The sequence below is a fragment of the Hippopotamus amphibius genome, chromosome X (genome assembly GCF_030028045.1).
Source record: "Hippopotamus amphibius kiboko isolate mHipAmp2 chromosome X, mHipAmp2.hap2, whole genome shotgun sequence".
Taxonomy (NCBI): Eukaryota; Metazoa; Chordata; class Mammalia; order Artiodactyla; family Hippopotamidae; genus Hippopotamus; species Hippopotamus amphibius.
In genome coordinates, this window is record NC_080203.1 from 33,208,161 (window position 1) to 33,235,546 (window position 27,386).

The window sequence follows — 27,386 nt, forward strand, 5'->3', positions numbered from 1 at the left end:
CCAATACCTTGATTCTAGACTTCTGACCTCCAAATATAGTTAGTTTGTGTTGTTTAAAGCTGTGAAGATTGTAGTCATTTGTCACAGCAGTAATAAGAAATGGATACACCAGGTATCCAGAGTCCGGCACACAGGCTTCCCAGCATGTGGCACTGTTTGTAATTTCCGACTTGATACAAACACAAGAGAGGGATCAGGCGCAGTCAGTGGAAGGGAACAGCACCTTTGCCAGGTCTGTTTCCATACCTGTGCTGTTTTTTCTCACTTTTTGTGTCTGTTGGATATTTAGTGGGAAGTTGGTTGTGGCAGGATCAGAGGCTATTAGCTATTTGTTATTTAAATTTGGACACTCATGTATTCATCTTAAAGTTTTCCTTACCCAATTGTATAATTTATGCTCACTGTGAAGTATCTGGAAAAATATGGAAAAGTGTAATTCCACTGCACCAAAAGCACTGTTAATATTTTGAAACTCATAAATACAAGTGTTTATTCAACATGAAGATTGCCCATACGGTATTGTAAACATGATGGGTCCAAACCTGTCTAACCTCTGTCCCCAGAACCTGCCTCCTCATCTATGGTCTTGGCCTTGCTTAATGATGCCACCATTCACTCAGAAAGTGGACTCTTCTTCTTTCTCGTTCCCCATATTGTCAGTCACCAAGTCCCATTTCTCCTTCCTAATTATTTCTCCAATCCACTCTCTTATTTACCTCCTTCTTATCTCAGACCCACATAGCTAGTCACCTAGATCTTTATAATATCCTTCTGAAGTGATTTTTGGCCTCCAGTCTTAAACCTCTTTTTACCTCCCACCTCCTCTTCCCTTTCCAGTCCATCCCGCCCATTACAGCCATAATGATCTTTCTGGAATGTAAAGATGTATGTTCATATCACTTCCTTCTTTAGATTTCTTCACTTGCTTACAGTGTGGCAAGGCATTTCGTGCGGCTCCTGTCTGCCTGCCCAGCCTCGTCTCCTGCCTAGAGCACATGTTGCAGCCTCCCTCAATATGGGGAGGTGGCATGTTCCCTCGTGTTTCCATCCCTCTTGCTGGCATGCCTTCTCCCTGGTTGTTGGCCTAACCAACTCCTGTTTATCCTTCAAGACCCAGCGAAGGTATTAACTCCTCTGTGATACTTTCACTGACATGTACCCCCATTCCTCTTCCAAACAAAATGAGGTATGCCTTTCTTATGACTCCCGTAGTATCAAGTCTTATTTCAATGGCGGTGGTAGTGGTGATCGAAGTCCCAGTAGTAGCACTAGTTGTTTTGGAATAGTCATAATAGCTGACACTTATATAGCATTTACTTTGTGCCAGGTTTGAACTCATATATATACATACACACACACACACACTCACACATACACGTGTGTGTGTGTGTATATATATATATATATAAAATTCTATATTCCATATTCCAAATTTGTCTTATTCTCATAATAACCCCATGAAGAAGGTACTATCATTGTTCTCATTCTACAAATGAAGATATCGAGACACAGAAAAGTTTAAGTTGTCCAGGGGCACATAGCTAATAAGTATGGATGCAGGGCACACACCCAGGAAGTCAGCTCAGAGTCTGTGCATTTAACCATATGCCTGTCTGTCTCCTCCCCTGGGTTGTGAACTCCCTTAGGACTTCTTACCTACTACCCATGATGTTGACCCTAAGGCCAAGGCATTTCTGCTCTGCTTTGGAAGTGCATGCTATTAACTAATAAGTTAAGTGCTGTAAATGAATTGGGAACCTGGAAGTTGATAAAAGTAAGTTTTTCTTTACAAAGTTTTCACTTCTCTCCTTTTCATCTTCCCAACAAATGCAGTTGCCTGGAAAGTGTTGAAAGATTATGTAAAATTTCCAAAGGCTCCTGAACCACAGTTGGGTCATGGGTTACATGGGATTGGGAACATGGACCTTTGAAATAATTCAGGGCCTTAGTGATGTGGATGCTTTTTAAAAATATGCAATCAGACAGCAAAGTTTTCCTTTGTCTTTTGGTTATCAGTGTTGCATGATATTTTGACTTCCTATTCCCTAATACTTTTCTTTCTATCATTGCTTCATTTTAGATTAAAATGAAGAGAAAAAGAGTAATACCTTTTCTTTTTCCTGGAAGGAAGCTCTACTCTTTCTTTGGATTATAGTTTCTGTGCCTCCCTTTGGGTTTTAGCTATGGCAATTTCAAGCTTTGTGACCCTCAGGCAGCCCTGTTATGGGTCTCCTCTGAGAGCCCAAGGCCTTAATCTGCCATCGAGGGAAAGGGAACGTGTCCTCCTCCCTTGCCGGGTATATTATGAAATAAATTCTCCTGAAGGTGGAGACACTTTCCTTTATCAGCACAGCATGGCATAGCTGACAGAGATATGAGCTCCAGACAGCTAGAAAGAAGTCCTGTGGTGATTTTAGCAATATGTTTTCCGGGAAACAAAATAACATAGGCAGCAGAGTGACTTTGAATTAAACTTGTTTTTTACAGGAGCTGTGCCTAGGTATAGACAGTGTCACTTATTTTTCCTGGCACATTATTGAAAATAGTATTATGTAACTTAGTCTGAACTTGTCTGAGATCAGCCATTGTCCACAGTTGGCAGGTCCCTCACGCTTGGCTTAGCTCCCACTTTTGCCTTCTCAAGTTTGGGTGCCTGTTTGAGTCGGTGGGAGGCCGTCTAGAACATACTTTTCTCTCTAGGTTCCCTGCGGCAGTGCTGAAAGCAGTAAGATGTCTAGGGAGAGAACAGCGATTTGATCTCCAGACCCTACAGTCTGCCCCTTCACGTTACATTTACGCTTCGACTGTGTGACGTGAAGGGGAAAGTACATAAATATGAGCTTTTGGTCCCATACTCCTACCCAGTCCCTTCAAGGGCAGTTCAGTGCATGATAGACCCTTCTTTTAAAGGCAGAATGGAATCCTGCGTTTGAAAAACACTGTTTTTTGGTCTTGGCTCTGCCAACGTACCAGTAGCGATTTATTTAATATGCTACCGAATTCTTTCTTTTCCTTCTTTTTTTTTTTTCCCCCCGAACAGAAATTCTTTCTCCTGTCTTGAAAATTAATGAGATGATATGCTTGAATTACTTTGTTCTCCCTGGAAGGTGGACCCTACAGCAGTGCAAGCTGATTTTTGAAAGGAGTTGAAAACAGGGTTAAGGCTATTTGTTTTTCTAAGAATAGTTGTGGCTCCACAAAAAAGAGACTGCATTTCTTTAGCGATAGAGGAAGATTGTAGAGATGTTGTTCAACCCTCTTAAATGTAAAATGAAAGGGAATCTGATATGCAAAGGTGAGAGAACTTTTCCAAGTTCGCATAGCAAGGGAAAGACCCAAGTTTTCTGACATAAAGTGTCATTTTTACCTCAGAAACCTACATTTTGCACATTTAAAGCAAAAGAGTAGGACTTCCTAGGTGGTGCAGTGGTAAAGAATCTGCCTGCCAATGCAGGGGACATGGGTTCAAGCCCTGCTCTGGGAAGATTCCACATGCCACGGAGCAACTAAGCTCGTGCGCCACAGCTATTGAGCCTGTGCTCTAGAGCCCGTGAGCCACAACTACTGAGCCCATGTACCGCAACTATTGAAGCCCACGCGCCTAGGGCCCGTGCTCCACAACAAGAGAAGCCACTACAATGAGGAGCCCGCGCACCACAATGAAGAGTAGCCCCAGCTTGCTGCAACTAGAGAAAGCCCGTGTGCAGCAACGAAGACCCAATGCAGCCAATAAATAAATAAAATTTAAAAAAAAAAAAGCAAAAGAGTAGTTTCTATAATTAAACGTTTTCTGTCAGATTTTTGGTATTGTATGGTGCATAAACTTTGTATTTACAGTTAAATTGGTCTATAGCCTATCATTATTTATATGCGTAAAATACTTTTGGCTAAATAGTTCAAGTAGTTTCTTTTCTGTGGGATGGATAAGTATTAATAAGGAAATTAATACTTACATTAATTACAGTAAGGGGATAAGTCTTAATCTAATAATCAGTGGCAAGTAGGGAGGTAGATAAAAATACATGGAAACATAACCTAGTCAGTGTCCTAAACGTTACTGTGAGTGCTATTCTAATGTATTATTTGGCCATAAACATACAGTTAATGACATGTCTGCATCCAGACACAGCTCTTGCTGTTAACATTGTTAATTCAATTTCAACTCATTCTCCTGCTTCAGTCACTTTATTTCCCCTCAAACAGATTGCTAAAATCATCCATTTTTTCCCCAGCTGTCTATAGCCCCATGTATTAGCTTTCCTCTTGCTGCTGTAACAAATAGCCACAATCTCAGTGCTTAAAGCAGCACAGATTTATTATCTCGCAGTTCTGGAGGTCACGGGGCTAAAGTCAAGGTATAGGCAGGACTGTGTTCCTTTTGGAGTCTTTAAGGGAGAATCTGTTTCCTTACCTTTCTCAGCTTCCAGAGGCCGCCTGCACTCCTTGGCTCTCTTCCTCCATCTTCAAAGCCAGCAACAGTGGGTGGAATTCATCTCACATCTCATCACTTGGACGTCTTCTGCTTCCTTCTCCCAACTTTAAGAATGCTTATGATTATATTGGACCTACCTGAATAATGCAGTATAACCCCCCCCCCCCCCGCCCCATTTCATAGCCGTCGGTTTAATCACATCTGCAAAGTCTGTTTTGCCATGTCAAGTAGTATAGTCACAGGTCCTGGGGATAAGGCAGCATTCTGGGGGTTAGGCCATTGTCCTGCTCACCGCACTCAGTATCCATGTCTACTCTACCATGCTCTGTGTTTGCCTTCTGAGACTGTTAAGATAATGGCTCTTTTTCAGTTTTAAGAATTATTTTCTAAAACATTTCTCACAAATTCTTATTCCAATGCCCCTCATGTACTTTCCTTCCCTTATTTTTTTTAATATATTTTATCAACTACAAGGGTGAGTCAAAAATTATCCGCAAAACTCCGGTTATATTAAAACTTCTGTTGGCTGCACTGTCTTATAAGTGCTTTCCATCCAAGGCTACTGTCTCCCCAGTCACTGCTGTGCAGGTGTGAATGTGTTATATCCATTCACTTGTAACTGTAGTGCGAGCAAAAATGGAAGCCCCACTTGTCATTTGCACAAAAGAAGAGCAGCGTGCAGTGATTCATTTTTTGCGGTCTGAGGGTGTACCTGGTGCCGTATTTATCGAAGACTTTGTGCACAGTGTGGAGAAAGTGTTTTGTCATGAAGAAGTGTGTATGAATGGATAGAGAAGTTCAAGGAAGGTCGCACAAGTGTTAGCCATGAAGAAGGAGCCCGGCGCCTATCCACGTCCACAGATTAAACGCAGAGGACTGCTATCCAAGGGCGTTGTGATCTTGCATGACAATGCACGTCCACACACTTCTGCCCACACTGTCGACACTCTGCAAAAACTTCATTTTGAGGTGTTAAAGCATCCTCCCTATAGTCCTGATCTTGTTCCTTCGGACTTTGACCTGTTTGGTCCCCTGAAAGCAGCCCTACGAGGACGAAGATTCACTTCTGAAGAAGTGAAGACAGCTGTGCACTTGTGGCTCGCAGCTCAGCCTAAAACATTTTTTAATGAGGGAATACAAAATCTTGTTGACAGATGGGCAATGTGTATTGGAAAGCAAGGAGATTATGTCAAAAAATGATGTATTTATGATGGGTGATGCCTTAGAGGGCCAGGACAGGGAGAGCGGGAGGGAGGGGATAGGGGATATAAGTATAAATACAGCTGATTCACTTTGGTGTACCTCAAAAGCTGGTACAAGAATGTAAAGCAATTATATTCCAATAAAGAGCTTTAAAAAGATGATGTATTTGTCTTTTCTAAAAGTTAATTAAAATAAATTCTACAGCCAAAGTGTGGGTAATTTCTGACTCACCCTCATATTTACTGGCCATGCCACATGGCTTGCAGGATTTAGTTCCCTGACCAGGGATTGAACCTGGGCCCTCAGCAGTGAAAGCACTGAGTCCTAACCACTGGATGCCAGGGAATTCCCTTCCTTCCCTTATTAAGAGAATTTTTACACATTATAGATGAAGTAATATGTATACATATATGTATATGAAAATTACAGAACTTTTGGAAAATGCAGAAAAAGTAAATCACACATTATTCCACCTTATCTAAGGTAAACCAGTTATTGTGTTGGCATACATCCTTTCAACTGTTTTTCCATGCATAGATTTACATGGTCAGCATGTATGTACAATTTTGTATTACACGAAGTGATGCTATTAACACTTTCCATATTGTTAATAATCTATTTAATAATTACCTAATGAAGAAAATAACATTTTTAAATAAAATTAATCTGTATATAGTAGAAAATTTAGAAAATATAGAAATGTATAAGTAAAAAATAATTTCTAATGTCATTATTCAAATTTAAGTACTCTTTTAACATTTCAATGTATTTCACTGTCATTTTTTCCTTTCTTTTTTTAAATAAAGTAAAATTAGACCCATACCTTATACATATTTTTATATCGTTTTTCTCAAATAATGCAATTTTAACATTTCCCCATATTACTCTTATATATTGTTCTAAATGGTACATTTTAAAATAGATAGTATTGCAGAATTAATATCTCTATTTTTAGAACAGTACTTTTATGAAAAGAAAACATTCAGTTATTTAACTATTCAGTTAATATATTGGTCTATATTTATATAAAATGTGTGTGTATATGTAATTATTTTTATAAAAACAGGCTCATATTATAGATATTATTTTGTGTTTGTGTTTTTCCTGTAATATATCAAGAGTACCTTTCTGTGTCCCCATTCCTCTTCATCATCACTCAATGTGATATGCTTGTAAGATGCTGTCTGGAACATAATAAGCACTAAAATATTTCCTCTTGTAGTTGTTATTGTTAGCCTCCTTTATAAGTATTATTTTAGTGTATGCATGTACCAAAATTTACATTAGCAGTTTCCAATTCATAATACTTTCCATTTGGAAACAATCTCAAATTTAAAGAAAAACTATAATATCAGTATACAGAACTTTTCTTTTTCTTGAACCATTTTAAAGTAACTTGCTGACACAATGCCCATTAGCCCCAAATACTCTAGTGTATAATTTCTATAAATGAGAACATTCTCCTGTATAACCTGAATTCAACCATCAAAATCAGGAAATTAACATTAATCCATTACCACATTCTAATCAAAGCCCATTCAGATATTTCCAATTATCCCCCAAATGTTCTTGATAGCAAAAAGTTCCAGTTTAGAATCATGCATTGCATTTAATTGTAATATCGCTTCAGTTTTCTTCATATGCTACACTTCCTCAGTCTTCCCTTGACTTTCATGACCTTGGCACTTTTGAGGAGTAAAGGCCAATTATTTGGTAAAACGTCCTTCGGTTTGGCTTAGTCCTAGTGGTTTGTCATGATTATATTCAGGTTTTCCTTCTTTAGCAAAAATTGTACAGAAATGATACTGTATTCTCATTGCAGCTTATCAGTGACCTGTGATTTTAATTTGTCCCATATTGGTGATGTTAACTTGATTAAGTTGCTGTCTATCAGGCTTCTATACTGTAAAATTACTTTTTCTCTCCCTTCTAATTAATGGCGTTTCTGGGCAGGTAGTGGGAGTACTTTGAGACTCTGTAAGTATCTCGTTCCTCATCAAACTTTTTTTTTTACTTGCAGTATAGTTGATTTACAGTATTGTGTTAGTTTCAGGTGTACAGCAAAGTGATTCGGTTATAAATATACATATATTTTTCAGATTATTTTACATTATAGGTTATTATAAGATATTGAATATAGTTCCCTGTACTATACAGTGAATCCTTGTTGTGTATCTAATTTATGTGTGGTAGTTTGTATCTGTTAATTCCATACTCCTGATTTATCCCTCCCCCCCTTCCTTTCCCCTTTGATAACCACAAGTTTGTTTTCTCTGTCTGTGAGTCTGATTCGGTATTATTTTTTAGATTTCACATATAAGTTATATCATTTGTCTTTCTGTCTGACTTACTTCACTTAGTATGACAATCTCTAGGTCCATCCATGTTGCTGCAAATGGCAATATTTCATTCTTTTTTTTATGGCTGAGTAATATTCCATTGTGTATATATATGACACATCTTCTTAAGCCAATCTCCTGTTGAGGGACACTTGGATTGTTTCCATGTCTTGGCTGTTGTAGATAGTGCTGCTGTGAACATTGGGGTGCATGTATCTTTTTGAATTAGAGTTTTCATTCTTTCTGGTTATATGCCCTGGAGTGGGATTGCTGGATCATATGGTAGCTCTATTTTTAGTTTTTTAAGGAACCTCCATACTGCTCTCCATAGTGGCTGCACCATTTCACATTCTCACCAACAGTGTACCAGTGTTCTCTTTTCTCCACACCCTCTTGAGCATTTATTATTTGTAGACTTTTTTAGGATAGCCATTCTGATCCTGACTGGTGTGAGGTGATACCTTATTGTGATTTTCGTTTGCATTTCTCTAATAATAGCACTCGTCATACTTTTTAATATTTTATTTATTTACTTGTGTTGGTATGGAGTCATAGGTTCCAATTTTGTTCAGAGCTTTATAACCTGTTATTTATTTTGATGCCGAATGGTCCCAGATTTAGCCATGTTTTGCCATGTCTGCATCATTCTTCCTTACATTTTGAGTTCATCTTTCACTTCCTGCATACTTCCTTTCCTCCTGGTTCATATTGTACTTTCTCTGCCTGAGCCCTGGAATCAGTCATCCTGCTTTCTTTTAGTGGAAAATTGTTTTTAGAACCAAACTCTGTGTGCTGTGTGTTCATTGCTATCGGGGTATTGCTGTTCCCAGGCACTTTCAGTGGACAGAGCTAGGAAATATATGTATGTGTGTATAGCACACACACACAGATACATTTACATCTATATTTCAATATGTTGAAAACTATTAATTCCCCTCAATACCTTAAATTCTTTTTTAAAAAAAAATCTTATGGGAGTATCATTGATTTCCCCTCAAATTCTAATACAACACCGTAGAGCTCATTCTAGCTTCCTCCCTTTCCATGTTTTCACCCCTCAATCTCTAATATTAAGAAACGTGTCTCCTGGGGAATTCCCCAGCAGTCCAGTGGGTAGGACTCCGTGCTTTCACAGCCAAGGGCCCAAGTTCAATCCCTGGTCAGGGAACTAAGATCGCACAAGCTACCGGGCTTGGCCAAAAAAAAAAAAAGGAAAAGAAAAGGAAAAAAAAAAAAAAAGAAATGTGTCTCTCCCATTATTTGGCCAGTGCTGTATGCAGCCCGTATCCTGTTGACACACCCTGAGCTCTCCCTCCCCGGACGTTGGCCTCCAGTGATCCCCGTCTGGCTGTGGCTGCCTTCCCCCGGCATGAATACCGTTGTCATTTTGTTTGGGGTTCAACTTGCCATGCCAGGCCATCCTCGATGTTGCTTTCCTGCAGTGACACCTTCCTCATCCTCTGCAGCCCCATAAAAGGCCTCTGCCATACCCTCCCTCCCCTGCCCTCACTAGCGGATGCCTGCTTTGCTTCGCCCCACTTGGGGCTTTCTGACGAAACTGTTCAGGAAGAGGAAGGGCATGAACTTTCTCTTTATTTTGACTGTTCATTTGTTGTCAGTTTTTTTCTCATGAACAAGATTTTTAAGGATTACGCCCCTTCTAGTGGATGTTTGGTTATCTCACATACTTTTTTCTGTTGTTATTCTTATAAATAAATAGTGGTTTCATGCAGTCAGCATCCACATTTTCTTCATTATATTTTATGGTATTTTTGCTTGTCAACTTGAATTCTTCAGGTTAATATTAATTAGCTTAGTAATTAATAATTATGTCTGATTTGATTATTATTTAACGATATTATAGAAATACAATGTCAGAAAATGAGGCAGTGGGAATATGATTTTTCAGATAACTTATAGAATCACGACTTCTCTCTCACAATAGCCATTTTTGAATGGAGATGATTTTAAAACCTATTACATGGTAACCTCTTTCTGGTTATTTGAGGTTAAAGACACGAGTTCAGAAAGTCTGATTTCCTTAGCATGGCATAGCCCTTCATATTGGGCTCCCAAACTATCTTTCTAGCCCCATTTTCTGCCATTTCTCATTTTTTATAACCTGGGCTGTTTCTGTACTGCATTATTTTTCCTTTGTTAAATATGCCACACTCTTTCATATTGCTGTGATGGTGTTGGATTACCCAATAGGTAATTAAGTATGTGCTCAGAGCACCAACCAGGCATAGGCACCAAACGATGGGGGGCAAAAAGAGTATTTGATATTTCATGAGCATCAGATTTATTGTCATCAAAGATTTATTCTCATCTTCACCTTTGATTTCCTTTCCCCTAATTTACAGTATTGAGTTATTTGTGTTTTGAAATACATACGAGGATGAATGTAAAGAGGCAATACAATATGCAAGAGGAAATGCAGTAGGCTTTTCTGTGATTAAGGCCTCGCTAAGTTTATTGTGACCCTCTGTGCCTTTGTTTTTGCTGGATCTGTGAACTCTGCTCCCTGCCTCCAACTGAATTACGTGATATTCATCCCACTGTGTTTGATTGGACATCTATTGGATCACTTAGCACATTGCGTAATAATTACTTTTTTAATAGTCTCTCCCGACTAGACTATGAGGGCCATGATGAAAATGACATGTTTCTGTCTAGCCTTCCATTTCCTGCATCTAACTCAGTGACTTACGCAAAGTAGAGAGACTCACTAAATGTTGTCAAGCTGAACAGTTTTTTGTCCTGTCTGTAGATGCTGATGGTGGCCCTTGTAGGAGAGATTAAATGATCTCTCTTAGAAATGAAGGAAACTCTCCCATTCACCATTGCAACAAAAGGAATAAAATACCTAGGAATAAACCTGCCTAAGGAGGCAAAAGATCTGTATGCAGAAAACTTTAAGACATTGATGAAAGAAATCAAAGACGACACAAACAGATGGAGGGACATACCATGTTCCTGGATTGGAAGAATCAACATCGTGAAAATGTCTGTACTACCCAAAGCAATTTACAGATTCAATGCAATCCCGATCAAATTACCAATGGCATTTTTCACAGAACTAGAGCAAGAAATCTTACGATTTGTATGGAAACGCAAAAGACCCCGAATAACTAAAGCAATCTTGAGAAGGAAAAATGGAGTTGGTGGAATCAGGCTTGCTGACTTCAAACTATACTACAAGGCCATAGTGATCAAGACAGTATGGTACTGGCACAAAAATAGAAAGGAAGATCAGTGGAATAGAATAGAGAACTCAGAAGTAAGCCCAAACACATATGGGCACCTTATCTTTGACAAAGGAGGCACGAGTATACAATGGACAAAAGACAGCCTCTTCAATAAGTGGTGCTGGGAAAATTGGACAGCAACATGTAAAAGAATGAAATGAGAACACTTCCTAACACCATACACAAAAATAAACTCCAAATGGATTAAAGACCTACATGTAAGGCCAGACACTATCAAACTCCTAGAGGAAAACATAGGCAGAACACTCTATGACATCCATCAAAGCAAGATCCTTTTTGACCCACCTCCTAGAATCATGGAAATAAAATCAAGAATAAACGAATGGGACCTCATGAAACTTAAAAGCTTTTGCACAGCAAAAGAAACCATAAACAAGACTAAAAGGCAACCCTCAGAATGGGAAAAAATAATTGCCTATGAAACAACGGACAAAAGATTAACCTCCAAAATATACAAGCAGCTCATGCAGCTTAATACCAAAAAAGCAAATAACCCAATCCACAAATGGGCAGAAGACCTAAATAGACATTTCTCCAAAGAAGACATACAGATGGCCAACAAACACATGAAAAGATGCTCAACATCACTCATCATCAGAGAAATGCAAGTCAAAGCCACAATGAGGTATCACCTCACACCAATCAGAATGGCCATCATCACAAAGTCTGGAAACCACAAATGTTGGAGAGGGTGTGGAGAAAAGGGAACTCTCCTGCACTGTTGGTGGGACTGTAAGTTGGTACAGCCGCTATGGAAAACAATTTGGAGGTTCCTTAAAAAACTACAAATAGAACTACCATATGATCCAGTAATCCCACTCCTGGGCATATACCCAAAGAAAACCATAATCCCAAAAGAAACTTGTACCATCATGTTTATTGCAGCACTCTTTACAATAGCCAGGACATGGAAGCAACCTAAATGCCCATCAACAAATGAATGGATACAGAAGATGTGGCATATATATACAATGGAATATTACTCAGCTATAAAAAGGGATGAGATGGAGCTATATGTAATGAGGTGGATAGAACTACAATCTGTCATACATAGTGAAGTAAGTCAGAAAGAGAAGGACAAATATTGTATGCTAACTCACATATACGGAATCTAAAAATGGTAGTGATGAACTCAGTGACAAGAACAAGGATGCAGATACAGAGAATGGACTGGAGAACTCAGGGTATGGGAGGGGGCGGGGGGTGAAGGGGAAACTGAGAAGAAGCGAGAGAGTAGCACAGACATATATATACTACCAACTGTAAAATAGTCAGTGGGAAGTTGTATAACAAAGGGAGTCCAACTCGAGGATGGAAGATGCCTTTGAGGACTGGAGCAGGGAGGGTGGGGGGGACTCAAGTGGGGGGAGTCAAGGAAGGGAGGGAATACGGGGATATGTATATAAAAACAGATGATTGAACCTGGTGTACCCCCAAAAAAATAAAAAAAAATAAAAATAAATGATCTCTCTTAAACTGTAGGACACTTGATTCAGTAGCATCTACTGGGATTGAATTTGACATGTCTGAGTACTCTAGTTTTTTTTTAATACATCAAACTGTTCAGGGAATAGGTGGTGCTCAGAAAGAAGCAATCTACAAAAGCCATAAGCCATAAGATTCTTATGCAACCAGATGATTTACTACTGGGTTTTCCTCCCAGCTTGTGCAGTGTTCTCACAATCAGGATATATATTTAGATTTTTCAAGATTTATTTTTGTATATACATGTTGATTCAGTTACCTTATTTCTTTAAAAATCAAGGAACCTTTTCAGTTAGATTTGGACCAGAGATACAGATACCTTCTGATCTGTTCACTAGAGGCAGTTTAAGGGGAAAAAACATTTAAAAATTCTGTTAGATGGATTCCACATGACCACTGGTTCTTTTGCTGCATAAATATCATTTATCTATGGCGTACAACAGTCATAGAATGGCTTAACTTGTTCCTGTCCTAGAATGACAGTCCTGCCCCAGACTACAAATAGATTCCAAAGACCATCTTTTGAGCATGGAGGAGTAGAATGTCTTTGCCAGGTGCGTCCCAGATGCCAGTTAGCAGGTGGAAACTGGTTTGTTGTGGGTGTTGTCACAGGTCTGAAGTGAAATAAGAAAAACAACAATTTCGTGATTCTTTTTTCTCCTGGAAAGTTGAATTTATTGATTTTAAAGAACCATCCTTTATTCTGAGATTGTCCTTTACATTTTGGTTGTTAAAATGTCCATTTGCTCTTTCATTAATGAAATGATAGTGATGAGAGGTTGTGTACTGTTATTATCTGAAAGCTTTAAGGCAAGATGTGTTTCAGAATTTAGGTTCTTTTTGTGTTTTAGACAGGTAACAGAGTGCATGTCTCCTGTGTTACCTAACAGCCCCGGTAGGCGCTGAATTGACACCCCGTAATCAGGGTAATATTTCTGCAGTGATATGTCAGAATATTTATACTAAGTGAGGTAGAAAAAGCCTGTGGATAGCCTCACATTCGCACAGGTCAGGCTTTACTGGCAGATGAGTTCAGGTCAGTTCAGATTTTGCTGCCAAGTGAGTTGAGTTACAGGCAAGAAAAGAAAAAAAAGGCATTTGATTTCCAATTGTTTGGATTTTGAAATTGTGGACAAGGGGTCATGGATTAATAGTTGCCTTTGAAAATATTCCTACTTTACAAAATAAAGTTGGCTACCCTTTGTAGGACCCCAAGATGTTTTTGATGTTTCACTTGTCCACAGAACACAAAAGACATGAGAAAACACTCTCCTGAACATTATTGAAGTGAATATAACTTTACTTTTTTTTTAAGCTCTTTATTGGAATATAATTGCTTTATACTGTTGTGCCAATTTTTGCTGTATAACAAGGTGAATCAGCTGTATTTATACATATATCCCCTCCCTCCTGCGACTCCTTCCCACCCTCCCTATCCCACCCCTCTAAGTCATCACCCATTATTGAGTTGATCTCTGTTTTATGCAGCAGCTTCCCACTAGCTATGTATTGTACATTTGGTAGTGTATATATGTCAGTGCTACTTTCTCACTTCATCCCAGCTTCCCCTTCACCCCCCACCCTGTGTCCTCAAGTCCGTTCTCTACATTTGAATCTTTATTTTTGCCCTGTCACTGGGTTCATCAGTACCATTTTTTTTAGATTCCATATATATGAGTTATCATACAGTATTTGTTTTTCTCTTCCTGGCTTACTTTGCTCTGTATGACAGATTCTAGGTCCACCTACCTCACTACAAATAACTCAATTTCATTCCTTTTTATGGCTGAGTAATATTCCATTGTATATATGTATCACATCTTCTTTATCCATTCGTCTGTATAACTTTACTTTTATAGTCATCTCTAGCCAATGATAATATAATCTCTGAAGGTTGCAGTATTCTTCAAATGTATTTTTAATCAAAGCAAGTTGAGATTAAGTTTATTTTGTAGCATTTTTAGGAGATTGGAAGAAGAGAGAAAGTTGCAGCAGAAAACCACCCATAATTCCCAGTGAAAGGTTGGGATTCTCTGATAGGGATTGGTGCTAGCCTGAAACAACCTCTTGGTTGCATTTGTTTTGGCCAAATATCTAAGTGAACTTTAGACCCTATAGGTAGGTCTTCGTTGAGGAAGGGCAACAGCAAATAGCTATGTGAACTTACAAGTTTAAAATGAGTTAGCAGCAATGAAAGCACTTTGACAATAAAGACCACTTTAACGTGTAAAATTGTTATTTTAGGAGTAATTCCATAGGTACAGTATATTGCCTTTCATACCACACATTCATTGTGTATCACTGTCCAGTCTGGCTTCTGGATGGTGAGGTGATCTGAGCTCTTTATCCTACATGGTCTTTTAAGGTTCTCTTCTCCAGCATCCTGGCAGGATAGATTATGTAAGTAAAAGTCTAATACTCTTTGCCTTCAAAATTTTGTGAGGGCACGTTTACCTGATTATAACCTCATGAGTGGGTATGAGTTGGTATACATCCACGTGTCTTTGTATATAGTATGAAGTAATAGAATCAAAGCAACACAACTACGTAATTCTCATTCTAGCAAATTTGTCCAGCATGTGGACTTGGGAAAAGAATTATTGTACTTAGCTGTGCTGTAATTTTGGCTCTTACTTCTAAACAGTATTTCTCAGTTAACCAGTGTGCTAGTTATTGATTTATTGACCCTCAAGTTCAAATTCACCCTTTTTGCCTGCTCTGTGGACATGGACCTGAGGCTTTTGAATATTTGTTTCCTTTCCCACTTGGCGCTGAAGTTTTGCTAGTAGAAGGTTCTGGAAAGGCAGGCATATCAGGAGGAGAGGGATTTGCTTCAAGGTTTCTATGGGCTTGCTCAGTGCACTGTTCGGGGCATCTTCTCTAGGGCTCAGTTTCTTCACCCAATTGTCAGCAGCTTTTCCCGGAGCCCCCTTAGACAGTGTTGTGGCAGAGTGCTTCTGGTAAGACACATTCCAGAAGGTATGTTCCAGATGATAGGTTCATCTTTGAAATTTATGTAAAATCTCAAGGCCGGCTCAGTTTTCCAGAAATTCCAAAGATGAGTACCACAGTAGCTTCTCTGCCCTTCCGTGAGCTGTGCCCTCTCCCAGTAAGGTCTGCATCTTGGCCCTGGGTCGGGGGCACTTCCTTGGACCCTTAGCCTTGGAGGGGGAGCTCTTACTTGGGTGCTTTATCTCAGCCCTGGGGGTAGTAGTTGTTCCTGACATCTGACGTTCCTGTATTTTTTAGGATTCTCTTTACTTGGCATTAGCTAGTTGCTCATGACTCCAGTTCACTGTTATTCAAATCCCCTGTCACAGCTAATAATTCTTTTTATGAAATTCCTGGTTCAGATTACTGTTTGGTTTCTCTCCTGATCACGCCTAGATAGATGCAACCAGTTAAAGGTCCCTGTTTGCCACCATGTATCACTTGCGAGATGATTCTTAAGAGATGATACTGTTGTACCTGTCATTGAAAAAATTGAGGGAAGGGTTCTTCCCATCCAGCCTCTGTATACCTGTGTATTTGTCTCTCCTCTCTTTCCACATCCCCCACCTTCGCTGTTAGTTACTTTTGTCCCTTTCTCTTCCTATTCGCCTTTATAAACTCCATTTCTAATCCCAGCTTTGCCTTTAATAAGCTGTCACTTGACATCCCTGGGTCTCAGTTTCCTTCTTGGTGGGGCAAAGATAATAAAAGATCATAAATTAATGAAAGTACTTTGTAATTAGTAGGGCATCATATAAAAGTAAGGTGATATTATTTGCATTTATTAAATGCAAGGACATGAAAGTGCTTTGTAATTAGTAGGGCATCATATAAAAGTAAAGTGATATTATTTGCCTTTATTAAATGCTTTTCTCTTCTGTGTTTTTAATTTTTAGTTGCATTTTCTTTTAAGAGCTTTAAGGAGCCTTCAGGGGGTACTTACAACCTAATAAAATGATATAAATACATGTAATTATTAGATGAGGTAGAATGTGCTGGGTGCTAAAATAGGGGAACAACAGGATTATGGGCGCCTTGACAGTTACAATTTAATTGTGGCCTGAGGATTTGTGGGTTAGATCCAAGGAGTAAAGAGAGCCACCTGATCTTGAAGGACCTAGACTGCCATTTGTTAAATTGCTGTGACACAAATGAGCCTTGTGCTAGGCACTTTACATATATTATCATATTTAATTTTTACATTTATTCCTATATTCTTAAATTATTTTATATCTTAGACTTATTTTCAAAATATTTGGCTTGAAGACAGATTTTTGTTTTTAATTGAAACCCGCCTCCAGTTATATGTGAGTAGTCAGTGGCAGTGAAAGTCTTCAAGATGGAAGATTCTACTTTTTATGCAGCTTTTAAGGTATATTGTTTTTGTATATATCCATGGATACCTGTATTTGAAAAACTGGTTAAATGCTTTCACCTTAGAATAAGCATAAAGATTCTCTATGATAATCTCTATATTGAAAAAAAGGAAATGATTTATTTAAAAATTATTCTCTCTTGGCTACTAGATAGTGTGTCAGTGGGTGTAGTGTATTCTAGGGGATGACAAGGTTGACTACAGGAAGAAATGTAGCATAGTATTTAAATTAGAGGTGGGTCTTTTTGAGTACAAAGTATTCTGTCAAATCACAGGGCGAGTGCATCTCCCAGTGGAAGATGTTGCAAAGTGCAAGTGACCATGAGTCCTCCTGGAAGCACTTGTCCTCACAGGTTGGATTCTAGGAGATACCCGCCAAAGATACTTCACCTTTCTCTTAAGAAGTCAAGAGTCTAAGTCTTCAGATTTATTAAAATACTCCTTCTTTAGTTTTGAATTTCTTTGAGTTGTACATTTGTTCTTTGGCAGTTTGCAGACAAGATGGTAACTTCCTGTTTGTTTGGCAAACAAAATATGTGAGTGTAGCATGTGCAGTTTTAAAAAATAGCTCCTGTCAGAGCAGTGTTTTCTGAAGTATGGTGTGAGTGCTACTGGCAGTATAAAGGCTCCAGGCAGTACACACACTTACACTTTCAGTTTGAATAGTTGTGTTGTTTGTTTTAACATCTATTAGGAAAAAAAAAAAAGTCTGGTGTATTACACTTGTGATTTCATGAATATTATTGCTAAAGTTAAGACTGGGGCAGGTAACAACATCTCATCCAGACCAAGTGCGTTACTAGTGCAGCACTCGGGCATGCCCAGCAATGCATGGCTGCAATCTCTTCAAGGAGAGAGCAAAACTTTCCATTCTGAAAATGGTAATTTTTAAATCTACAAAGTACTTGTAGGATATGTAGTTGTGAATTGGAATCAAGCCTGTGCTCTATATTTTGTTGGTTTTTTTTTTTTTTCTATTTTGTTGTTGAACTGACACGGATCAGGGATAAAATGGAATTTCTAAAATGTAAAGGTGCTAGACTGAAGGAAATGCTCATATTAGGGCATGATTTTGATGAAGTCAGTCATGTATCTTCAGATATGAAGACCTAATTTAGTCATTGCGTGAACCATCTGCTACTGATGTAAAAGGACCAACTGCAGAGAAACAACTAGCACACAAATATGATGGAAATTATTTGAAATTTGTATTTCATAAGAATGCATCTCTTTCCTTACATGTCATAGGTTTAAAGACACACATTCTGGAGTGAAATCTTTTAATCCCACATGTTATTTTGAAACACAAAAAGAGTGTGCTGTACAAAACCTACCCCAGAGGTTCCTCAAAAAGGTAAACATAGAATTACCATATGACCCAGAAATTCCACTCTCAGGTATATACCCAAGAGAAAGGAAAACAGATAGTCAAACAAATACATGTACATGCATGTTCACAGCTATTCACAAGAGCCAAAAGATGGAAATAGCTCAAATGTCCATTGATGGATGAATGGATAAACAAATTGTGGTATATACATACAATGTAATACTTAGCCATAAACAGAAATGAAGTGCTGATACTCTGTACATTAAGGATGAACCTCCAAACATTATGCTCAGTGAAAGAAGCTTGGCACAAAGGAGCACATAATGTATGATTTAGTTTATGTGAAATATCAAAATAGATAAACCCATTGAGACAGAATGCATGTTGGTGGCTGCGGGCAGGGGAGGATGCGAAGCAGCTGCTTAATGGATAAGGGTTTTTATTTTGGGTCATGAAAATATTTCGGGACAAGATAGAAGTCGTGATTGCCCACCGTTCGGAATGCACTAATTGTCACTGAATTGTTCGATATAAAATTGTTAATTTTATGATATGTGAATTTCACTTCAATAGAAAAAAACCCCACCCCAGTGTGTGTGAGGCACTCCATGAGGAATAGGACAGTGTCAGTTTGTGTACAAGCAAAGGAATAGGAAACCTTAAGAATCATTACTGTTCTATGTTTAAACCAATTAATTTTTGAGTACATGTTAGGTACTAGATGCTGTTCATCAAAGGTGAATAAGATGTGTTTTTGGCCTTGGATACTGTGTCAACATAATAAGGGAGATAAGCCACAAAAGTAAATCATTTTAGGAAGAGGCTAAATGTGCCAAGTGCAAAAAATGAGAACAGGCTGAGGTTAAGACTAGGTACCTGTTGGATTACCACTACCAGAGAAGAAAACACTAGAATATATAGGGAGAAAACGAACAGAGAAATTTCCTTTTGACTTTAGGAACAAGGAGCAGAAAGAATTAATAAATGCAACAGACAATATATTTAAGCCCTTTCTGACTCGACCATTTTCTCTCTCAGTCCTGGGCTCCCCTTCTCCCTAATGTATGGTTATACATTTGAAGATAGTGTGTAAGTATCGGAGCAGCTGCCGCCAAGTCTGGATCCAACGCCGTGCACCAATGCCTGCCCACCCGCCCGACGTGCACTCCCGGTTCTTGTCGGTTCTAAGTCCAATATGGCAACTCTCAAGGATCAGGTGATTCAGAATCTTCTTAAGGAAGAACATGTCCCCCAGAATAAGATTACAGTGGTTGGAGTTGGTGCTGTTGGCATGGCCTGTGCCATCAGTATCTTTATGAAGGACTTGGCAGGTGAAATTGCTCTTGTCGATGTTATGGAAGACAAACTGAAGGGAGACATGACGGATCTTCAACACGGCAGCCTTTTCTTTAGAACACCAAAATTTGTCTCTGGCAAAGACTATCATGTGATGGCAAACTCCAGGCTGGTTATTATCACAGCTGGGGCATGTCAGCAAGAGGTAGAAAGCCGTCTTAATTTGGTCCAGCCTAACATGAACATCTTCAAACTCATCATTCCTAATATTGTAAAATACAGCCCAAACTGCAAGTTGCTTGTTGTTTCCAAGCCAGTGGATATCTTGACCTATGTGGCTTGGAAGATAAGCGGCTTTCCTAAAAACCGTGTTATTGGAAGTGATTGCGATCTGGATTCAGCCCGGTTCCGTTACCTCATGGGGGAAAGGCTGGGAGTTCACTCATTAAGCTGTCATGGGTGGATCCTTGGGGAGCACAGAGACTCTAGTGTTCCTGTATGGAGTGGAGTGAATGTTGCTGGTGTTTCCCTGAAGTATCTGCACCCCGAATTCAGCACTGATGCAGATAAGAAACAGTGGAAAGCAGTTCACAGACAGGTGGTTGACAGTGCTTAGGAGCTGATCAAACTGAAAGGCTACACATCCTGGGCCACTGGGCTATCTGTGGCAGATTTGGCAGAAAGTATAATGAAGAATCTTAGGCGGGTGCATCCAATTTCCACCATGATTAAGGGTCTCTATGGAATAAAAGAGGATGTCTTCCTTAGTGTTCCTTGCATCTTGGGACAGAATGAAACCTCAGATGTTGTGAAAGTGACTCTGACTCCTGAGGAAGAGGCCTGTTTGAAGAAGAGAGCAGATGCACTTTGGGGGATCCAGATAGAGTTGCATTTTTAAAGTCTAATATCATACCACTTCACTGTCTAGGCTACAAGAGGACTTTAGTTGGAGGTTGTGCATGTTGTCCTTTATATCTGATCTGTGACTAAAGCAGTAATGTTAAGACAGCCTAGGAAAAATATCAGTGTCCTTATGTTAGGGATAGGAATGGTTCATAAAACCCTGCAGCTGTATCCTGATGCTGGATGGCACTTACCTTCTGTGGTCCTAAGTTGGTTCGTGTAAAACAGTTCTGCTTCTTCAAGAGGCACCACTGCCCATGTTGCAGATGCTGCAGTTGCCCTTCAAACCAGATGTATATTTAACTCTTTGTTGTATAACTTCTGGTTGCTTTAGCCAAGAGGCCTAGTCCAACTTTTTTTTCCTCTAAGTAATCACATCCTGGGATTCAATGTATTGCCTGTCTTGTGCATAACTGTTCTAAAGAATCTTATTTTATGTTCGATATGTATCAGAATAGGGTTCATTGCCATGCAATGTAAAAAAGAAAAATCTACATAAATAATGCAGCCAACTCTCTGTGTTACACCAACTAAAACAATAAATAAACATTGAACAGTGAAATAAATAAATAAATAAAATAAAGATAGTGTGTAGAGGGCTTAGTGGTGGTCTTTGGAGCTGGACTGCCTGGAGTCAAATTCCAGTTCCAGTGTTTACTCGTAGTATACCTCATGCCACTTGATTTTTCTATTCGTTGCTTTTCTCTTCTGTAAAATGGGGATATTAATAGTACCTACATTATAAGGTCATAGTAAAGGTAAGTTAAATGGTTTAGTGAGTAAAGCATTTATAACACATTTAGCACATCGATCACGTGTAGCACATTTAGTAATTGATCAACAAATGCTTAGCCATTATCATCATCTCTGGTCAGTAAGTCCTATCTATTCTATCTCCTAAAAAATTTTTTGAATGTCCCCCACTACTGCTTTAGTTTAAGACTTTATGTTGTCGTAGGGACTTCCCTGGTGGTGCAGTGGTTAAGAATCTGCCTGCCAATGCAGGGGACATGGGTTCAGTCGCTGGTCGGGGAAGATCCCACATGCCGCGGAGCAACTAAGCCTGCGAGCCACAACTACTGAAGCCTGTGCACCCTAGGGCCCACGTGTCACAGCTACTGAGCCCATGTGATGCAACTGCTGAATCCCTTGCACTTAGAGCCCGAGCTCTGCAACAAGAGAAGCCACCACACTGAGAAGCCTGCACACTGCAACGAAGAGTAGCCCCTGCTCACCACAACTAGAGAAAAACCACACTCAGCAATGGAGACCCAACGCAGCCAATAAATAAATTAAAAAAAAAATAATAAAGACTTTATGTTGTCATAATGGCAATTGTGCCTTAACTAGCTTGCCTCCCTTTGTCCTCACCATTCACTCTGTGTCACTTGACTGCCAGACCTATCCCTGCTTATTCTTAAAAACTCAGCTCAGGTGTCACCTCTGTGAAACTTGCCCGATTCCCTGCCCAGTTAGGGCTCTCCGTGTGCATTCCTGTCACCTCCACTGTAGTGCATCTCACATCGTATTGTGACTGTATTTGATATTCCCTGGGCTGTGGCCATCTTTAGGGTTGTGGGGAGCTGGGCTTACTCAGGTTTGAACTTCCAGCCTAAACCCAACAAAAGTAGATGCTTATTAATTGTTTGGGGGGGGGAATGAATGAATATTCTCTGCCTGTAGAAAGTTAGCTTTCAGTCTTTATTTCAGAGGCTGAGATGAGTCCTGCAAGAAAAGAAGGCATTTGGTTGGAGAATCCTATTAGGCTTCAAAAAGGTAGAGTTTTGGACTTCCCTGGTTGTCCAGTGGTTAGGGCTCCGCACTTCCACTGTAGGGGGCACAGGTTCAATTCCTGGTTGGGGAACTAAGATCCTGCATGCAGCACAGCTGAAAATAAATAAATAAATAAGTAAATGACTAACAGTTAAAAAAAAAAAAGGTAGAGCTTGATTTGGAACTTAAGAACAGAGAAGCAGCCACAATCCAGGCAAAGGAAATTTTTTATGAATTTTGTTTATTTACAGATCATTTGTTTGGACATGATACATCATACCCATGACCGTGAGTTTTCTGGCCCTGCCCCACGTGTTGTATTTAACCTACTTAAGGAGCTGATTTATCCCATGAGCAGTACTAGCTTGGGCTCCAGGGCCTGGGAGCAGGGGGTCCAGAAAGGCCTGGTGGATTCTGGGCTGGAAGACACAGTGGTACTGGAAGTTGAGCTTTGTTGTTCTCCTATGATCCTTTCTGCACCCTTCTCTATCTCAGTTTCTTTTTATCTCTAGTCAAGTTTCTCTATCTGGCAAGGCCCCCTGCCAGCTTCCTTCAAATAACACCCCACCCCAGGTTGCCAGAATTCCAGAAGGCTCCCTCTCACTACCAGCCCGAGGGCAGCAGCTTCTGCTATTTGAAGAAACTTGACTGTACTCATTCACAGCGAGGTGTGAAAAACTGATAGCCACCTCATCCTGGCAGTTGTACTTGGTACAATTTCAACAAACTTATATGTAGCGAAAATGAACCTGTAATTGCTGGAATTTCTGGCAGTAGTACAGAGCAAACAATGAGAGAGAGAGAGAGAGGGAGGGGGGGAGGCTGGCACAAGGGTTGGAGAGAAAGTTTATGGGACGGAAAGTTGACATCGTAGGAAATATTTGGGGACAAGGAAAACCTCTGCTAATTTCCCTTTTCCCTGGACCTCCCTCCCCCAGATTGTTTCTGTGTAACACTTCTGTGTGGATTTTCTTGAATCCATAGAAATTATAAGTTGTAATTTTTTTTTTTTTTTTTTAAATTGTAACTCCCATGGCAGGTCTGGGTAAAGAGGTCTGTGTTTTCCAAATGTGTGCAACTCTGGGACGGTTTATAACGGGAAATGGAGTTGAATAAACGAGGTGAGGCTGAGGTTGAGGGGACATTAAAAGTGGAGTCTACATCCACACAAATAAGGAGTCATGGAACGTTAAGATGATGAAAGCAATAAGGAAAGCATAATTAATTTTAAATTTTGGATTAAAAAAGACGGCGAGTCAGGTTTACCCTTGACTCTTGCGTGATTAGTTAATACAGAATCCTCTCTTTTGCTACCGATTTTTCATTGTTCTGGGACTTATTCCTTTAACTGTTAGTGTCTGTTTCCCTGGTTGGCTGATTCTTCTCTGTGGCTTCTGAGCCAATCTTTGCTTTAGGATTCAAGATCCTAGAGGCTTTTATGACTCTTGTATTTCCAATTAGCCCATAGGGAGTTATACACTATATTTCTGTGTCCCAATGGCAAAATTCACGTCCAGTGGTAGCAAAACACAGCCCCCTTTTATAAGACCGCATTACTTTTGTTTAAATAAAAACCTCCAGCCTTTCTAACCATACCCCAGCACACACAGAAGATAGTGGTTAATGATCCGCATCAGTGAGCCCTCACAGCTGCACAAGCCACCACCCCCTCTCCCTAACCCTGTGCATGTGTTAAACCGTGTTGTGAATAGGCTCTTCCCTATGGGGAACTGCTTTGTCTTTTATTCCTTATATTGTTCATTATGTTAATATCCTTGCCATTTCTACCCTGCCAGTTGCATAAGGGGGGGAGGCCAGGAAATGGGGTGAGAGAGGGATTTGAGACATTTCCTTAAGCCCTAATTATAATTTTCATATTGGGACAGAAGTTTCATAGGTCTTTATTCAAATATGTATAGTCTTCTCTCTTTTGAAAGTTACAAGGTCTTGTTAGCACTGGGCCCTCCTGTGCTTCATTTGTGTATTTTACTCGTGACTGCTCAGCATACCTTTTGAGTTACTACGTATTGGTGATGTGCAGTGGCTTGCTTGGTTGAATTCACTGTTTTATGTTTTTTTTGTTGTTTAATCTAGTGGAGCAGTTATTGTCAAACCTGGATTTTGTGATTTACTCTTTCGTCACTGGTTATGATAATTTAATGGGATGTAACAGTCCAAAGAATATGCTTTTATCCTTTTCAATTAGCAGTCTGTAGAAATGATTGGTTTAGGAGACACTTTCATTTTTCAGTGTTCACTGGTCTAGGTGGTGATAAACCAATGAAATCTGTTTCCTCAGTTACTAGCTTTACCAGTACTGTCTTGACTTAGACAAATGATGATTGACATTTCCCTTCCTTATTGTAGCTGTTTACTTTGCTCAGTTGAGTTATTGAGCCATTCATCCATCCATCCGTCCGTCAACCTAAAAGTTGTGAGTTATGTTTTATTCGCGGACCTTACTGAGGACTGTAGCCTGGGAGACAGCCTCTCAGAGAGCTCTGAGGAACTGTTCTGAAGAGGTAAGGGAGGAGCCAGGATATACAGGGGTTTTTGCTGGGGGCGGGGGCGGGGAGGGGGGCATGTAGCCGAACAGCAAAAGATTACTGCTAATCACAAAAAACAGAAATCTCAAGTTAATGATTTTACTGCTTTTCTATGTACAGGAAGATGTAAGAGTCTGGGCTCATTGAAATTATTCCTTAGATACACACCTTAACAGTCCTAGGGCCAGTATCTTGTTTTTTTTATCCATCCTGAATTCCCCTCAGGGTGCAACTGACAAGGCGCAGCAGCAGCTGATGGCTTGATACAGGGCAACAGTCTTTGTTTACTGAAGTGGCAGGCCACATTTTTTGTCCGCACATTCATCATAAAGTTGTTGTGTACCTACTATTCTAGGCAGTCTGGTAGACACACACCATGTCTATCACACACATATCAAAAGGCCTCATTTAAGGATGGAAGATGCCTTAGAGGACTGGGGCGGGGAGGGTGGGGGGGACTCGAGGGGGGGGGAGTCAAGGAAGGGAGGGAATACGGGGATATGTGTATAAAAACAGATGATTGAACTTGGTGTACCCCCAAAAAAATAAAAATAAAAAAAAGGCCTCATTTAGGTATACTACGTGCAATTCTTATCTTTTATTTATTTCATACCATGCACATCTTAGTTTGGGAAGTAGGGGGAGGGGAAAAGTTTCCTCTGCCCTTCTAGCTTCTTTTGGATGGTCTAAGAATTAAATTGACATGTGACAGATCAATAGGAGAAAATCAAATAGAATTTTGTATGTATGAGAACCCTACCTACATGAGGGTTTCAAAGACAGAGGGGTAAAATGAGGTATATGTGGCTCCTGAGCTAGGGAATGGGATAGGGGCCTGGGGCTTCCAAGGATGGGAGGGTCATTCACAAAACTGTAGGAAGAGCAGTGTTGGGTAATTAGGTGTGTTCCCTGTTATACACTGGGCCACTCAGATAAACTTTACCAATAGTAATAACTTATTCTGGAAAAGACCCCCAATTTAAATTCTTCTAGGTAGTTAAAGAAGGGACAAAAGTTTCTCTTGAGCCTGCAGAGTCTTGACTGCCTTTAACTCAAAATAATCCTCATTACAAAAGTGGTACATTTTGGGGAGGCTCGTTCTGAACCCCTTTAGAAGGATAAGGCGCTTAATGATTTCTTGCCTAATTATCATTTGAAAACAATGCTTAGCTTTAGAGGAGAGAAGAACTTACCTCTGCTGACTTGATTTCACTAAAATTTCCTCCTGTAATGAAGTTACTATGTGACAGGCACTGAGTAAAGTGTAATAAAAACATAAGAAAGACCCATCCACCACTCTCAGGAGTTTATAGTCTAGTGTATAGTTTATAGAAACAGTTATAATCCAAGGTGACAGGAGCTATAAAATTTTAAGTGCTACGGGAGTTTAGAAAACCTAGCACCAGAGTCTGCTAAGGGACGTGAGGGAAGGTTTCAAGGAAGGAGGTATGCTTGGACACTTAAGTGTGAGTAGAAATTGACTTCAGTAGACAAGGAGGGCAGGGAATTGCAAGTGAAGAGAATATCGTATGCAAGACCACTGGGGCATGTGAGAGTATGGTGCATTTGAGGTCTATGCCAAGAAATTGCTAATTGAGGAATGGATATAAGGGAGCTCTGCAAATGGGCATTGGGAAGGTATTTCTGGCATAAGTGTACGTGGATCGTCCTGCAACTTTAATCATATAGCATCCTATATCTTCAGGGCCTATTCTTTCTGTCCTGTGGCCATTTACTTCCTCACAGTTAGTGTGAGAAGACCCCTTTTTCCCTTTTGGTGATGTTTAGGAGTCATTTTTGTCTCTTTTCCCCCTAAAATAAATATTAATACAATACAAAGGTGACTAGCGAACACTGATTTAGATGTCAGGGGACCTAAATTCTTGTTTTCCAGTTCTCTTAGCAGCTATGTCACTTGAGCGATGTCATTTAATAACTGTCTCTTCACTAGGAAAATGGGGATGTTAGAGTCTGCATTGCCTACCTTAGGGTCAGGGTGAAAATGAAAATGAGACTCTTAAAAATTAACAAGTATTGGGACTTCCCTGGCGGTCCAGTGGTTAGAACTCCGCGCTCTCATAGAAGGGGGCACATGTTCCATCCCTGGTCAGGCAACTAAGATCCCACATGCCACGTGATGCCATCATAAATAAATAAATAAATAAATAAATAAATAAAAATTTTAAAATTAAGAGGTGTAATAAGTTTTTTTACTTGGAAACTTGTTGGGTGAGGCTATCACTTAACGTTTAAAACAGGTAAAATACTTTGTAGAGTATCTAGATAGGAAAATTAGGTAGAAAAGTAATTGATAAGTAGAAATATTCTTACTTCCTTATCAGCTCCATATGTATGCCCTTCTGATTGTGGAATGTCATTTAATGTGTCTATGTTTCCAAACTTAACATGATAAAATTTCTTCCCAGTGGTCTACCATGTGTAAC

General features: G+C 39.6%; 2 protein-coding genes across 6 annotated transcripts in view; both read left to right on the top strand.

Annotated features, from left to right (window-relative positions):
- Nucleotides 1-27,386, top strand: part of KLHL13 (kelch like family member 13) — a 300,973-nt gene that overhangs the window by 200,404 nt on the left and 73,183 nt on the right. The gene's annotated exons all lie outside the window — the stretch shown is intronic.
- Nucleotides 19,620-20,710, top strand: LOC130841809 (L-lactate dehydrogenase A chain-like). The gene is made up of 2 exons (XM_057718345.1): nt 19,620-20,306; nt 20,576-20,710. The coding sequence occupies exons 1-2, from the start codon at nt 19,620-19,622 to the stop codon at nt 20,708-20,710; spliced, it is 822 nt and encodes a 273-aa protein (XP_057574328.1).